Raw genomic sequence first — 13,235 nt, 5'->3', positions numbered from 1 at the left:
GGGCGCGAACACTGAGTGGGTGGTTGGCACAGAAAAGCACCAACCCCACCCAGCAATTTAACTTCATGGCAGATCTGGTAAGGCCCACCCCGCCCCCGTTCTTTGTTGGCTGCAGAATTGCTGTTTACTTAGATTTAGTTTAGATGCACCCCACTCTACCCCTGGCCCCTTGAAGACCCAAGTAGTGCCCTGACAGGTGGAGCCATTGAAAAGGCTGTAGATAAAGCAGAAGAGGGCTGGGAAAACAACATACTTGTTCACACCTAGACCAATCAATATGGGCGAGCAAGCCAGTCTCCTTTGCATCTACAGATATCACTGTCTGAGTAATTGCTAAATTACTGTCTGAGTAATTGCTATAAAAAATCTTTTCAGGATTAAAAATGAGGTTCTAAGGAGCCTCTTTTCTGTGTGTCTCTTACTGTCAGTCTTCGCTGTTCTTGGAAGCTGCTATTAAGTGTCTTATGAAATGCAAAGAATTCCAAGAAGATGGTATTTACTTCATTTTAAAAGGTAATAATGGAAACTGCGATTTGATCTGGAAAGGCATGTGTGGCAGAACCCACTGTGATTTCCATTCCACTAAGTCAAGGAATATCTAGCAGACTGGGGACTGGAAGGAAGCCCTGAGTCACTGTAGGCAGGAAGGGAAGGGTTAGAAAAGGGTCCTCCTGAGGGTGGGATGGAGGAGAGCTATTTCAGGTGTGCCTCCACAAGTCAAGCTGGATTGTTACTTTGTCCAAAGACTAAACCAAAACTGCACTTCCCTCAACAAGGCCCAGCAGGTAGGAGTGTGTTGAATGAAGCCAAGTGAGTGAGTGTTGCCTGGGCATTGTTCCAGAAAAGGACAGGAGCAGCTGACAGGAAAAAGGACTCGTGGCCCAGCAAGCTTCTTTTAAACATTTGATAGTTTTGATTTTCATCCTTTATTTCCATCATGGGAAGAACATGAAATTGGAGGGTGGGGTAACTAGCATAGCTCTGTTGAACAGACATGCTAGTGAAAGGTGCTGGCTTGACAGCCACAGGAGACTGAAATCTTCTGTTCCGCCATGGAACAGGGAGAGCAACAGAGCAAGCTTCCACATGCTGCCTTGCTAATGTGCCTCAACCCTGAGCGGCAGGCACCACTGCTGAGGGTGAGAGGATAGTTCAGTGTCCATCTCTCTGCTGAAGCTACCACTTTAAGACATGGAGGACTGTGACTCAGAAACTGCACTGGAACCACATGGTCCTTTCACAAAGGACATGTAGTCTGGCAGCTGGTCACTACTGACTTGGACTGGATTTGAACCAGTGACTAGGTGGTGAAAGGCCATTATCCATCCTGGCTCTCTCTTGTGGTGGCACCATGTCTGGTTGTTAAGAGGACTCTACTCTAATAAATGCATGTTCTGGCACCGAAGTGGCAGAACTTTTAAGACCATTTGAAAGGAAATGCAGGAATCTCCTTAGGAAGTGCAGTCATGCTATTTAGAATCCATCCGCGCACGAGATGGCTTGTGGTCTGCTAAATGCACACAGAGCTCTGAACTACTCTGAATGCACTTTACCACTGGCACTAGATAGCTCAGCTGCTGGGAGAAGTAGCAGGGATAGAGCTGATCTCAGATCAATAATACAAAATGGAATGGATGCAAGCAAATAGCTGCTTCAATGTGATACTGCAGCACTGGCTCACTCTGTCACCTGGTCTGCATGCTACAGTACATCCCTGGGGAGCATATGGGCTGTTGCAATTAACCACATCTATTGGTATCTGCTGGAAAACATTCCCTCTTTTTGCTGCTCATCCTGCACCCTTCTGAGCTAGGAAAAGTGATTCCAAACTCCCCTTCCAGAATCTCCTCCCAGTTCTGTGCTGCTTCAGGAGGGGCCCAGCTGGACAGCTCCTCAGTGATGCTGGACGGAGTAGGCATTAGTCAGCCATTCTGTCCTGAGGGGGTGTAGGGATTGTCTAAAAAAAAGCCTGCTGCACTCCTAAGAAAAGGGATCCCCCAACAGTGTCTATGCTGTGGCCATTAGCTTCCACTCTAAAGAAACTCAAGGTCAGAGTTTCTTGTCTGAACTCACTCTGTGACATCCCCCATAAAGGGAAATTCAAGTAGAGGAAGCTAATGGCTGCTTGCCCCACATTCTCAAAGGTCAACAGGCTCTTTTAGTTCATCAGTTATCCCAAGTTGGATGGGTAACTGTTATTTCTACTCTGACCAGTGTCACCAAGAAAATGCCCAGCAAAACAGCTACTGAAGGGATATCCCTCCACCTGCCACTTGTGGAGTGAGGATAAATAACGGGACAGTGAGGGATAATAAGTGGATTTCTGTGTCTAACACATGTAGATAATTGGCCTGTGCCCCTACAAAGTCTGTCTGTCTCTGGAAACTAGCATACATAAATGGCAGCTGCGGTGTACCAAATGCACACAGCTGGATATGATGTCATTGCTGATACATCTAGAACAAAATCTGTGTTGCCCTGGGCATGACAGGATGTGACAGATCCATTGGCAAGAGAGAGCCCACACCCAGTGAGGGAATATTTTATTCTGCTTATTTCTCTCCTCTCTTCTGGTCTTCTCCCATTCACCATTTATCTTCTCTACTTTCCTGTTTTTATTTCCTCTCTTCTCCTCTAGCTCTTATTGTGATAGAGTATTTTGCTCCCCACTCTCTGAAATGGGACATCGTTTTCTCAAACTCTTTTTGTTTACAGTGGGGAGCATTAGAAGCATTTGATGTTTTGCTATGTAATAACAAATCAAGGGGCTTTATTTTAAATTTTGCCCTGTGGAGAAATATATATATTTTTTAACTCTTCTGAGGTCCTGAATGTGAGGCTTCTGGATTGGAGGAGGCAGCGAGCATTTCCAGCATCCCCTCCATGGCCTTTGTTCTGGTGCCAAACTTCCCTTCCGTAGCACAAGATCAGGCAAAGTCTCTTTTCTGTGCTTTCAGCTCCTGAGGGAGCTGCTGTCTCGAGTGACCTACACTGTCAACAATCCTTCCCCCCCCATTCCCAACCATAGAATGTGACACAAACAAAAGTGTTGGCTCACAGGTTTTATTTAAATAATCTTGTACAATCTGAAAATAAACCTCCACAAGAACTAGGCGGGGACTGATTAAATCCCCTGCAGCCATGAGCTTACTGATGGCATTTGAAAGAGACTTGGTTTTGGGGACTTTCCAACGTGCACATAGTACGTTATTGCTTTATTGTGTATAGCATCTTCCATACAGAATGCTTCCTAAAGCTGTCTGCAGAGTTAAATAACAAAGCTGCAGAGAGGCGTAATTGCCAATAGCAAAGGGAGAGAGATTCTGAGGTAGGAGAGAGAGACATTAAATGCAGGATTTCATAGCCAGATGAAGAAGGAGAGTCAAGGACAGGTGGAATTGCAGGAGGCCACTCCCAACAGCTGGAGCTGAAGAGGAGAAGACACTGGCACCAACACTGTCCGGATTGTATGGAGGGGACAGAGAGTTGGTGGAGGCTATGCAGAGGGAGGGAGAGGAGAGGAAAGTGGTCAAGAGCCCAGATTCTTCTCTTGTGTGTTGGAATAAATTGGGGCCAACTCCATTGAAATCCACGTGTGAAATTACACCTGTGTAAAATGGGTGTAAGTGCAGGGAGCTGTGAGATGCACTGGACACGTCTGTGTTTGTTGTTTAATGTTCACAGGGGAAAGTTCTTGTCCCCCTGACAGTGTCAGCCTCAGGGATACTTCAGGAACGTGTGGGATCTCCCTCTCCTCCCTTTTCAGGCACTAGAGAGTGACCATTCCTTTCCCATCCCATCCAGCTGACAGTGAGTTCTCCCTTCCCTTTCTCCAGCTCACCCCATCTAGCTGGGTGAGGGCTCTTTTCCCTTCTCTGCTATTAAATCACGAGTTATCCATTTTCTCTTTCTGACAATTTACTAATAAGCCTGGTACAGAACAATTACCAGAAGGTGTGCGTGAGGTGTTAATGAACCACCATTGATTGGTTTATTACACATGCGCACAGACTACTGGCCCATCAAGGCCCATCCCCTTTCTCTGGCAGAAGCCAATGCCTGATGTTTCAGAGGGCGGTGACGCTCCCTCCCCCAATATAGGAAAGTGTTCGTGTCAGGCTGCATGCAACAGTTGGATTCTTTCTGGGCCTGTGCCCTGGTCCTCTTACATCTGTGGTGTGTTCCCACGGTTGGTGGTGATACAGAGGGTGCTTTGAGAGGGTTTATCCCATGTCTCCCCCATGATAACATGCTGCACTGTCCCAGCAGCCCCACGAAGCTGGCCTCTGCAGCATGTCACCCTGGCAGCACTGCAGCCATTGCTGTGCTGCAGATGGCACTCAGCCTGCCCTTGACTGCATCCTGTGCCAGTGAGGGCACTGATCAATACTGGCTCCGACACACACTATCTTTCCAAAAAGGCTCCCGCTGATTCAGCCTTTCCAAGAGCCATTTCCAGTCCCACCTCAGCGAGTGACCCTGAGAGGGCAGCTGGCTCCACAATGCAGCAAGCCACCAGCTTCTCAAAGAAGTCCATTTGCTAGCTTGGCAGAGCTCCTGCAGGGTGGCAGTGTGCCATGTCTGATGATGTGCTGTTTCCTTTGGTGAGAGGGGCACTGTTTGTTATGCTTTGTTTGCTCGGCGGATTGGGGTCATTGAACATGCTCGCAGTGGGAGTGGAAAGGGTTGGAAGTCCTGAGTGTGTTCAGTAGAAAAAACATTGGTTTTGTCCTGCCTCTGCTCTGTATTGCCATCCCCACAAAGAGCGCCGTTGGCAGATGGGACACACAATGCCTTTGAGCCTATCGCAGCATGGCTGCATCAATCCAGCTCTCTTAGTCCAAGGCTCCAGCTGTGCGGAAACCTGCCAGCATCAGGAGGAGGAGGAAGAAGTGGTTTGAGGCTTGGCGAGGAAGATAAAAAAAACACTGGGAAAGGAAGAAGAAGAGTCATTGAAGAGGTGCTTGCGGGCTTGGAAGAGTCCCCCAAGCAGGAAAGTGGAGAGATGGATGGTTCTTTTAGAGACTGAACAAAGGGGCAGGTTTCCTGTTAGGAGGGCTCTGTAATTGTATGTCTGCTGCTATTCTCACTAGACAGATAAAGTGCTATTTAAAAACCTTACTGGATTTGGGACCCAGCCTGGGACCCCTCTGCCCATGCTGATCTCCCTTAAAGGGGTCCTTTTTTGTTTGCTCCTTTTTGAACCTTTCAGAAAATAAAGTTCTGTTATCCAGAAAGGTTGGGGTTCTGTACTGAGAAACTGTGCATTGTCTGAGCTATCAGAACAAACAGCCTGGGTCTTTTTAGCAAGACAAGGGAAAGGAAACTGGGACAGATAGTGCTGCATCTCTCTGTGTATGTGCATGTTCAATTATAGCAACGTGTGTGTGTGCATGTGCACATGTGTGTGTTTATTAGAGACACAGAGGTCACTCTAGTAGTCTCATTTAAACTATTGAGAGAGAAAATGAAGGCAGTGTTAAGATGCAAATATTTTACTAGCAGAACGGCTGGAGGGAATGAGGATTTAAAAAAAAACAGTTTTAAAGGTATGTAGTGCAGGTATTTGATGGCCTTGCACTGCACGGAGTTAACTCGTGTAGCTCCTGAATTTGATATTGGGTTCTGCCAGGTCTGACCACAATTTATTAGTCTCTGCAAGCGGCTAAGGGGCGGAGGAAATAGCAGGGCTGACTCTACCAGACAGCTAGTCATTTAAGGGAGCACCATGTATGAGGCAGTGAAACACTTGGAGACACTGTGGGTGACTGTGGGTTGGCAGGGATAGACATTTGCCAGTTTGCCTGGCAAAACCCCTGGATCTGGGCTTTGAAGCAGTAATGAGAAACCCTGGGTGATAGCATGCTCCTGACAGCTGCAATATTCTTAAAGGACCCAACTGTATCATACAACACCAGGGCAGCTCAGGAAGTCCCTATGTGATGTCCCTGTATGGTGGATTCATGGTTCACTAGGGATGTAGGTGTCCCAGAGACGGGCTGAGCTAAAGACCTATACCTAATCCCTCCCTTACAAATTGCAGGCAGATAGTTGCATCTAGAAAATATGTTGTTACCAATCTGTGACCTTCAAAGGCTGGAGTTGCATAGGACCCCATGTCTTATCACAGCCTCGTTTTCCTCAGACCTGTCCAAGTGCATTAGCAAGAGCTTCTCTAGCATCAGCCCCTTGCTTGGAGGCTCTACCAGAGGGTGGCATCCCCCAAGTCCATTTTGTAGAAATATAGGATTTCTCTTGGCTTTCTTCCCGTTTGGGATAAATGTGAAGCCTGCATAGGAGCCAGCTCTTCTCCTGAGCTGAGCAGCAGCTGCTGACAGGACATGTGGTATGGCTGATATCAGCCCCCAGGGCTCTTGGACGTGTCAGAATGGAAGATTAACACTGGAGCTGTGGATGGTGCGCTAAAGAGAACAGCTGGGACCAAAGGTGCAGGGACATCCATTTTACCAGGAGCCAAATAACATCCTGTGACAGCACTAATTTGGCTTAAATCAGTAAAGAAGTCTCTTGCAATAGAATATTGGTCACTGCCAAGCCTCCTAATGATACCGTCCCCCTCCCCTATGCTCTAAAATGTCCCTTCCTGGGTGTATGAGAAGGGAGCTGTCATAACAGGAGAACAGTCAGGATTTCATTGCCTGCAAATATGCCTTTTTTGTTGTTGTTTAACATTATTTTATTGCAGAGAGACTGCAGAACAATAGAAAGGTACTTGTATTATTGTGAACTCTGCTGTATGAAACATTACATCCATCTGCTGAAACATCATTGTTTCTGTCCCAGGGCTAACCAAGAAGTGTTGGGAGCAGTGCTGTAGCTTGCACAAAGCCTGAATTATCAGCCTTTGCCTTCATTTTTGTTCCTTGCAATCAAATTCCATTGTTGCCATTGTGACAGAAGTACGACTTAATAAATGCAAATTAAGAAAGCAAGAAAAGATGCATTGGGGGAGTCTTTATAAAAACACATCACTTGGAGGAAATGAATTATGACATTTCAGGGAATCTAAACAAAGAAATACTGTCTGTGTGATCACAAACCCAGCCCTTTCTCGCAGCCTGAGCTCTGGCAGTGTCGGTATATTTCATGTGTGTTCTCTTTTCTCTCTCCTTTTGTTTTTTCACCTACTCTTCTGCTGTGGGCTGAATTCGCAGGAGGTAGAGGTTAGTATTGATTTTTGAATCTGGTTTCATTTAATCTTTACAGGGCATCTGTGTCATGTTCCCTGTGTTCTCCACCCCAGCTCCCTCCCTCTAGTTTTAGTTTATCAGGAGAATATTTTGAGTTGATTTGAAGTTGCATGTTGCATGAAGTATGGCCAGGATGAGTTGTGTCTGTGTAGAGCCCTGCAAATCTGCGGATATCTGTGGACCATTTTTGTGGATCATGGATGGATGCAGATCCAAATTTTGTATGTGCACAGGGCTCTATGTATGTGGTTGCGTGCGTATATGTGTGTGTGTGCCTATACATATGCATATTGACCCCCAGGCAGAGGGCCACTTAAGTGGGAATGAAATGATGCACGAGCCTGGTGCTGGCCCTCTGCGCAGGGTGAATTTCATCCTGAGAAACTGTATATATAATCATCACCACAGGGCCGCCCAGAGGGGGGCAAGTGGGGCAATTTGCCCCGGGCCCCACAGGGGCCCCGCGAGCCCTGGCCGAGAATACCTTCCCTGGGTAGAAGTGCCTTTTTCATCTTTACTCACCCGGTGGCGCTCCACGTCTTCAGCGGCGGGCCCTTGACTCGCTCTGGGTCTTCGGCGGCGGGTCCTTCAGTGCCGCCGAAGACCTGGAGCAAGTGAAGGGACCCGCCACCGAAGTGCCGCCAAAGACTCCGAGCGCCACCCGGTGAGTACAAGCGCCGCAGCAGGTGGCGCCTTTTTTTACGCCCCAAGCCCTGCCACAAGATAGAGGGCCCCATTGATGGAATTGAACCAGCGTCTATCAGAGAGGATTGTTGTTACATGTTAAGCATCGACAGTGCTCAGCACTGTATAAAAGTCTAGGAAGACCCTGTTCCTGCCTCCAAGAGTTAATAATCTAAATAAGCCCAGACAGCTCAAGGAAGAGCATTCTACACGGTAGTGAGTCCCTAGTACCAGAGGCTGAATTTCCTTATTGGAGGGGACAGTCAACAACACTGTTGTTCAAAGGGTGTGGCATGTGTGATCTGCTGTAATTTAACACAGGCCATCAGGGCACTTCAGAGAGTCTTACAAGAATGTTCGTTCATGGTTGGCAAAGAAAAGAGACCTGCAAGGAGAAACCCATTCTAGTGCTGACATTACAAATGAGATGCACACCCGTACTCTCTTCCAGGGCCTGGATTCATTTACTGTTAAACCCTGTCCTCGCATTTTTGTTTGTATTCTCTGTGTTTGATTTTGAGTATATAACATATTAAATAGGGGGGGGGAGGGATAGCTCAATGGTTTGAGCATTGGCCTGCTAAACCCAGGGTTATGAGTTCAATCCTTGAGGGGGCCACTTGGGGATCTGGGGCAAAAGTCAGTACTTGGTCCTGCTAGTGAAGGCAGGGGGCTGGACTTGATGACCTTTCAAGGTTCCTTCCAGTTCTAGGAGATGGGATATCTCCAAAGGCCAGGGTAATCAATTATTTTTTGTCAAGGTCCACATTTCTTGGTCAAGGTATAGTCAAGATCCAGGCTCCAGGGAAAATAATACAAAAATAATAACAATTCTGATAAATAAAAAGATTTTTGCAATCTGTTCAAAAGTAGCTGGGGATCTGGATTTGGCCCATGGTCCACCTATTGACTACCCTGTTAAAGGAGAACAGCTCCAGTGGTTGTGGTGGGGCTGTTAATTGTTGGTAACTTTCCAAATCTGGAGACTCTCAACAAACAAGGGAAGGATTGAGAGGTTTAACCTTTGCACAGCAGGGGGAGGAAGTGTGGTTAGACAGGGGACTGCAAGTCAGGATAAGGGGCACCACAAGGCAGGGGGTAGAGAGAGGCAAAGCTTCCCCAGTCCTGACACATTAGGTAAAATGTTGTCCCCCAGCTGGTAGTACTGCTGAGGCCTCCGAGGTAGTGCGGTACTCAGCCAGCAGGTCTTTGCCCCTGCCCACAGAGAATGGCATCGGCGCAGGAGCTTGTGCTGGTACTGCTGCCAGCAGTCAGGAATGGCACTGCCTCTCTGGGGCTCCCCATACATTGCCTGTGTGGGAGAGGGATACCAAAGAGCTGTCTCTAAGGGTGCTGGTCCCGGGAGGGGTGGTGGTGGCCTGGGCAACAGTGTTGCCACTGCCAGGCCTTTTTTACTGTGCAGCCTGTGCAGACCCCACCAGGAGCCTGAACTCTGCCGGAACTTCCTAGTAACGCCTGAGGTCGTGCGAGGCAGGGCCAGGCTGGCTCAGTCCCTGGTGTCTAGCCAGAGTGAAGGGCCAAGTCAAGCCACCAGAAGGCACTGGTGCTGATTAGGGGGTTGGCACAGAAAAGCATCTATCCTTCCCAGCAATTTAACTTTGAGGCTCAGGATCAATCTGGTAAGGCCCATCCCCACCCTCCCGCTTGAGACCCCAGGCAGGGCCCCGGTCAGGACTCTTGGGTTCTATTCCCAGATCTTCTGACTTGCTGTGTGTCACTAGGCAAGTTACTTGATCTCTCTGCACCTCAGCTTCACCCCCCACAAAACATGAACTTTAGACCCATTGGGTCTGGTATTATTCCTTTCATTTTCTTATTTTTATTGCACATCTGACTTTTATCCTTTATTCTCCATTTCCTCACCTTAATAGTAGTGTTGCTTTTCCCTGGAAATCTGTGGAAAGATTCTACTGCCCATTTGCTTGATGTGGACAGAGGCCACTGTCATGGATGGGCTGAGGAGCGGGGAGAAGCAGTGAGGAACCTCAAGTGCTGAGCCTTCACAAATGATCAATCACTTTTCAGGATGAGGGAGTCAGAGACAAAGGACTTGTGTTTTTTCTTCCCAAGAATTGTAACTGATTCAGCACCTTACATTCTAACAGCTGTGCCAGCATCTGATAACTTTTCCTGCCACTTCCAAGCCATGACCTGGTGGCCCTTTACAGTGCAATGATGCTGGGGCAGCAAGCAATGTATTACTATGAGTGTATGGAGGTCCCTGCACGAAGGAGGTTAGGGCAGTAAGTCCCTGACGTTCTAAACTGTAGACTCCCCCTGTTGAATATGTTTGTGTAAATGCACCAGGTGAATTGGGAAAATGCAGATACCCTGCAGGTCTTCACAGATGCCTTTGAGACTGTTAACCCCAGTTTGAGGTTAGGGCATCAGACTGCTTCTGCACCTCATGTGCTGGAGCAAGATTTGCACCTCTCTGCCGTGAGGCAAGGATTTATGTTCTTCAGTTTTCCTATTTGTGGGGTTTGCCATTAAATGAACACACCAACGGCCAAGGCAAGTACAATCCTGGAATTAGATTTAGCAGCTGGACTTTGGTGTGAGGGCACAAGCATGCACATCCTGCCATCCCTCTGCATGGCCCATCTGCGCAGTTGTGTGAGCAGGCTGGATACTGGAATATGTGAAAATCTCACTCTTGAGCAGTGGATCTGCAGAGCCCTGTGTGTGAAGCAAACAAGGTTTTGTATGTTACAGGTCAGGAATGTGAGCAGAGCTGTGTGTGTGTGTGTGTGTGTGTGAGAGAGAGAGAGAGAGAGAACTAGACCTTTCTGTTTCCAAGAGGACCAAATTCCCCTCACCAGCAATGCAGAACACAAAATAAATAAACACAATATGAATCTTTGCATTGTCTTTGTAACCATATGTGTGGCCCTCTGCTAGAGTCCTAGCCATGAGGAAGGCATCATTGTTACATCCCCGGGCCAGTGTTACCTCTAAACATTGATCAGGCTCATCGTTCTGAGCATTTGGATTTTGATATTTGGCATGTTCTGTTGACTAAGCTGTTTTCTCTTCCTTTACTAGGATGACTATATCAAGAGCTGGGAAGATAATCAGCCAGTTGATGAAGGTAACTTTATTTCTTGGTTGTGCTCACTTATTAAGGAGCTGATGACTTTTCCTTGGAAGGTCCTTATAGAAAGTCCTGTGGCTCTGAACTGAAGCCCTTTCTGAGACGTGTTCTGCACCAATTACTTGGTTCTTGTGTGGAAACAGAACCTTTGTACCCCCGAGGAAACCCAGGAAGTGGGGCTGCCAATTCAGTGGGTGCGGCTCTTCCCTCTGAGCCTCACCAGCCAGTGAAAGGACAATGGAGGTGCCCTCTATTGGATGAGATTTAAACTGAGGTCTTGACCACTGTGGTCATTAAAGATCTCATTCCACTTTAGTAAGAGTCCATGTCCTGCCTAAATTCCAGCTTGAGTAAATTCTACCTGCATTTTCCCTGCAGATTCAGCATGATACAGTATTCTTCACTTAGATGCTGAAGGTTTGGGTAGGGATGCTGCGTGCTGCTGCAGTTGTGATCCAGCCCTGTGTTTACTATACTTCAGTGTAGAGTTAAATGATCTCCCTTGGCAACTTTTGTAAAGACACTATATAAATGCTAGGCGCTGTTGTTTTGTTTTCATCTGCTCCTGTTGCTGATTCTCCAGTTGAAGTCAGGCTCCTTATTTTGACTCCACAATGAATTGCTCTGGAAACAGGCTAGGGTTGTGAAGTCATGGATGATTCTTGTTTCAGGTTCAAGGGGAATGTACTTGAAGAAGCAATGATACTATCTTTATGAAGCTATCGCTAATCATACAAATGAATGAAGAAACCCACTCAGGAAATATGACAAGTAGGCTAAACTGAATCAGAATAGGTTGTATTTCAGGATTTTATATGAAGCATCCACTGCCCTTTAAATAAACGATACTCTTTGAGTGTTGATCGTTCTGTCCCTCACCCCTCTGCACAGTTTTACTGTACTCCTAACAGGTACCTGAATGTGTTCCCATTTGGACATGATCCCTGCATTGGCTGCGGGATACTGGCCCATCCTGCTAGAGGTGTACTGTTGCCCTGTTGCTGTGCCTAATACTGGATTTCCCTTCAGCCAGGGCTGGGTCTGCTGTGTGCTATTATGCAACACCGTCTACACTCACTTGTGAAGGGCTGTGAAACACAAGGCATCTGTTGGTGTCAGGAGCAGTTTGATAGCAGCTCTAGATCACAGCCAGTGCTGCCTGCTGCAGCTGGTCATCTGTCCATGAGGAGGTTCTCTAGGCAGTGGGAGATAGTGTTCACAGAGGGTTGGACAACATCTGAGACCCAGCATGTGAAGCATTAAAAAATCTTATGCTCGTTTCTTTGCAGTGCTTGAATTCGCCCCCAAAGTGCAGTTTTACCAAACTGGAGGGACAGAAGAAGCATGGCAGAAATTAGTTTTACCTCATTTATAGATCCTCTAGTCTCACTTCCTGTATAACACAGGCCACAGAACTTCCCCAAAAGAACTCCTAGAGCAGATCTTTTAGAAAAACATACATTGTTGATTTAAAAATCGCCAGTGATGGAGAATCCACCATGACCCTTGGTAAATTGTTCCAGTGGTTAATTACCATCACTGTTAAAAATGTACACTTTATTTCCAGTCTGAATTTGTCGCGCTTCAACTTCCAGCCATTGGATTGTGTTACACGTTTCTCTGCTAGTTTGAAGAGCCCATGATCAAATATTTGTTCTCTATTTAGGTACTTATAGACTGTCATCAAGTCACCCCTTACCCTTCTCTTTGTTAAAATAAATAGAGCTCCTTGAGTCTGTCACTGTAAGACATGTATTCTAATCCTTTAACCATTCTCATGGCTCTTCTCTGAACCCTCTCCAATTTATCAACAGCCTTCTGGAATTGCGGGCACCAGAACTAGATTATATATTGCAGCAGCACTAGCACAAGTGCCAAATACAGAGGTAAAATAACCTCTCTACTCCTATTCAGTTTGGATATTTATGCATCCAAGGATTGCATTAGTGCTTTTTGCCACAGGGTCACACTGAGAGCCCATGTCGAGCTGATTATCCACCACAACCCCTGATCTTTTTCAGAGTCACTGCTTCCCTAGTTAGAGTCCACCATCCTGTAAGTATGGCCTACATTCTTTGTTCCTAGTTGTATACATTTACATTTAGCTGTATTAAAACACACATTGTTTGCACCCAGCTTACCAAGAAATTCCAATTGCTCTGTCAGTTAACTGCTTTCTTCATTATTTACCACTCCCCCAATTTTTGTGTCATCTGCAAACTTTA

General features: G+C 46.8%; 1 protein-coding gene across 1 annotated transcript in view; it reads left to right on the top strand.

Annotated features, from left to right (window-relative positions):
• The window catches only part of SPOCK2 (SPARC (osteonectin), cwcv and kazal like domains proteoglycan 2), a 48,813-nt gene that overhangs the window by 18,107 nt on the left and 17,471 nt on the right, over positions 1-13,235 (top strand). The window contains exon 2 of the mRNA XM_054033997.1: positions 10,962-11,007. Within this exon, the coding sequence (XP_053889972.1) occupies positions 10,962-11,007 (46 nt within the window). The remainder of the gene's footprint in view (positions 1-10,961; positions 11,008-13,235) is intronic.

The sequence above is a fragment of the Malaclemys terrapin genome, chromosome 7 (genome assembly GCF_027887155.1).
Source record: "Malaclemys terrapin pileata isolate rMalTer1 chromosome 7, rMalTer1.hap1, whole genome shotgun sequence".
Taxonomy (NCBI): Eukaryota; Metazoa; Chordata; order Testudines; family Emydidae; genus Malaclemys; species Malaclemys terrapin.
The sequence above is the reverse complement of the archived record's forward strand: the minus strand, read 5'-3'. Positions and strand labels throughout refer to the sequence as shown.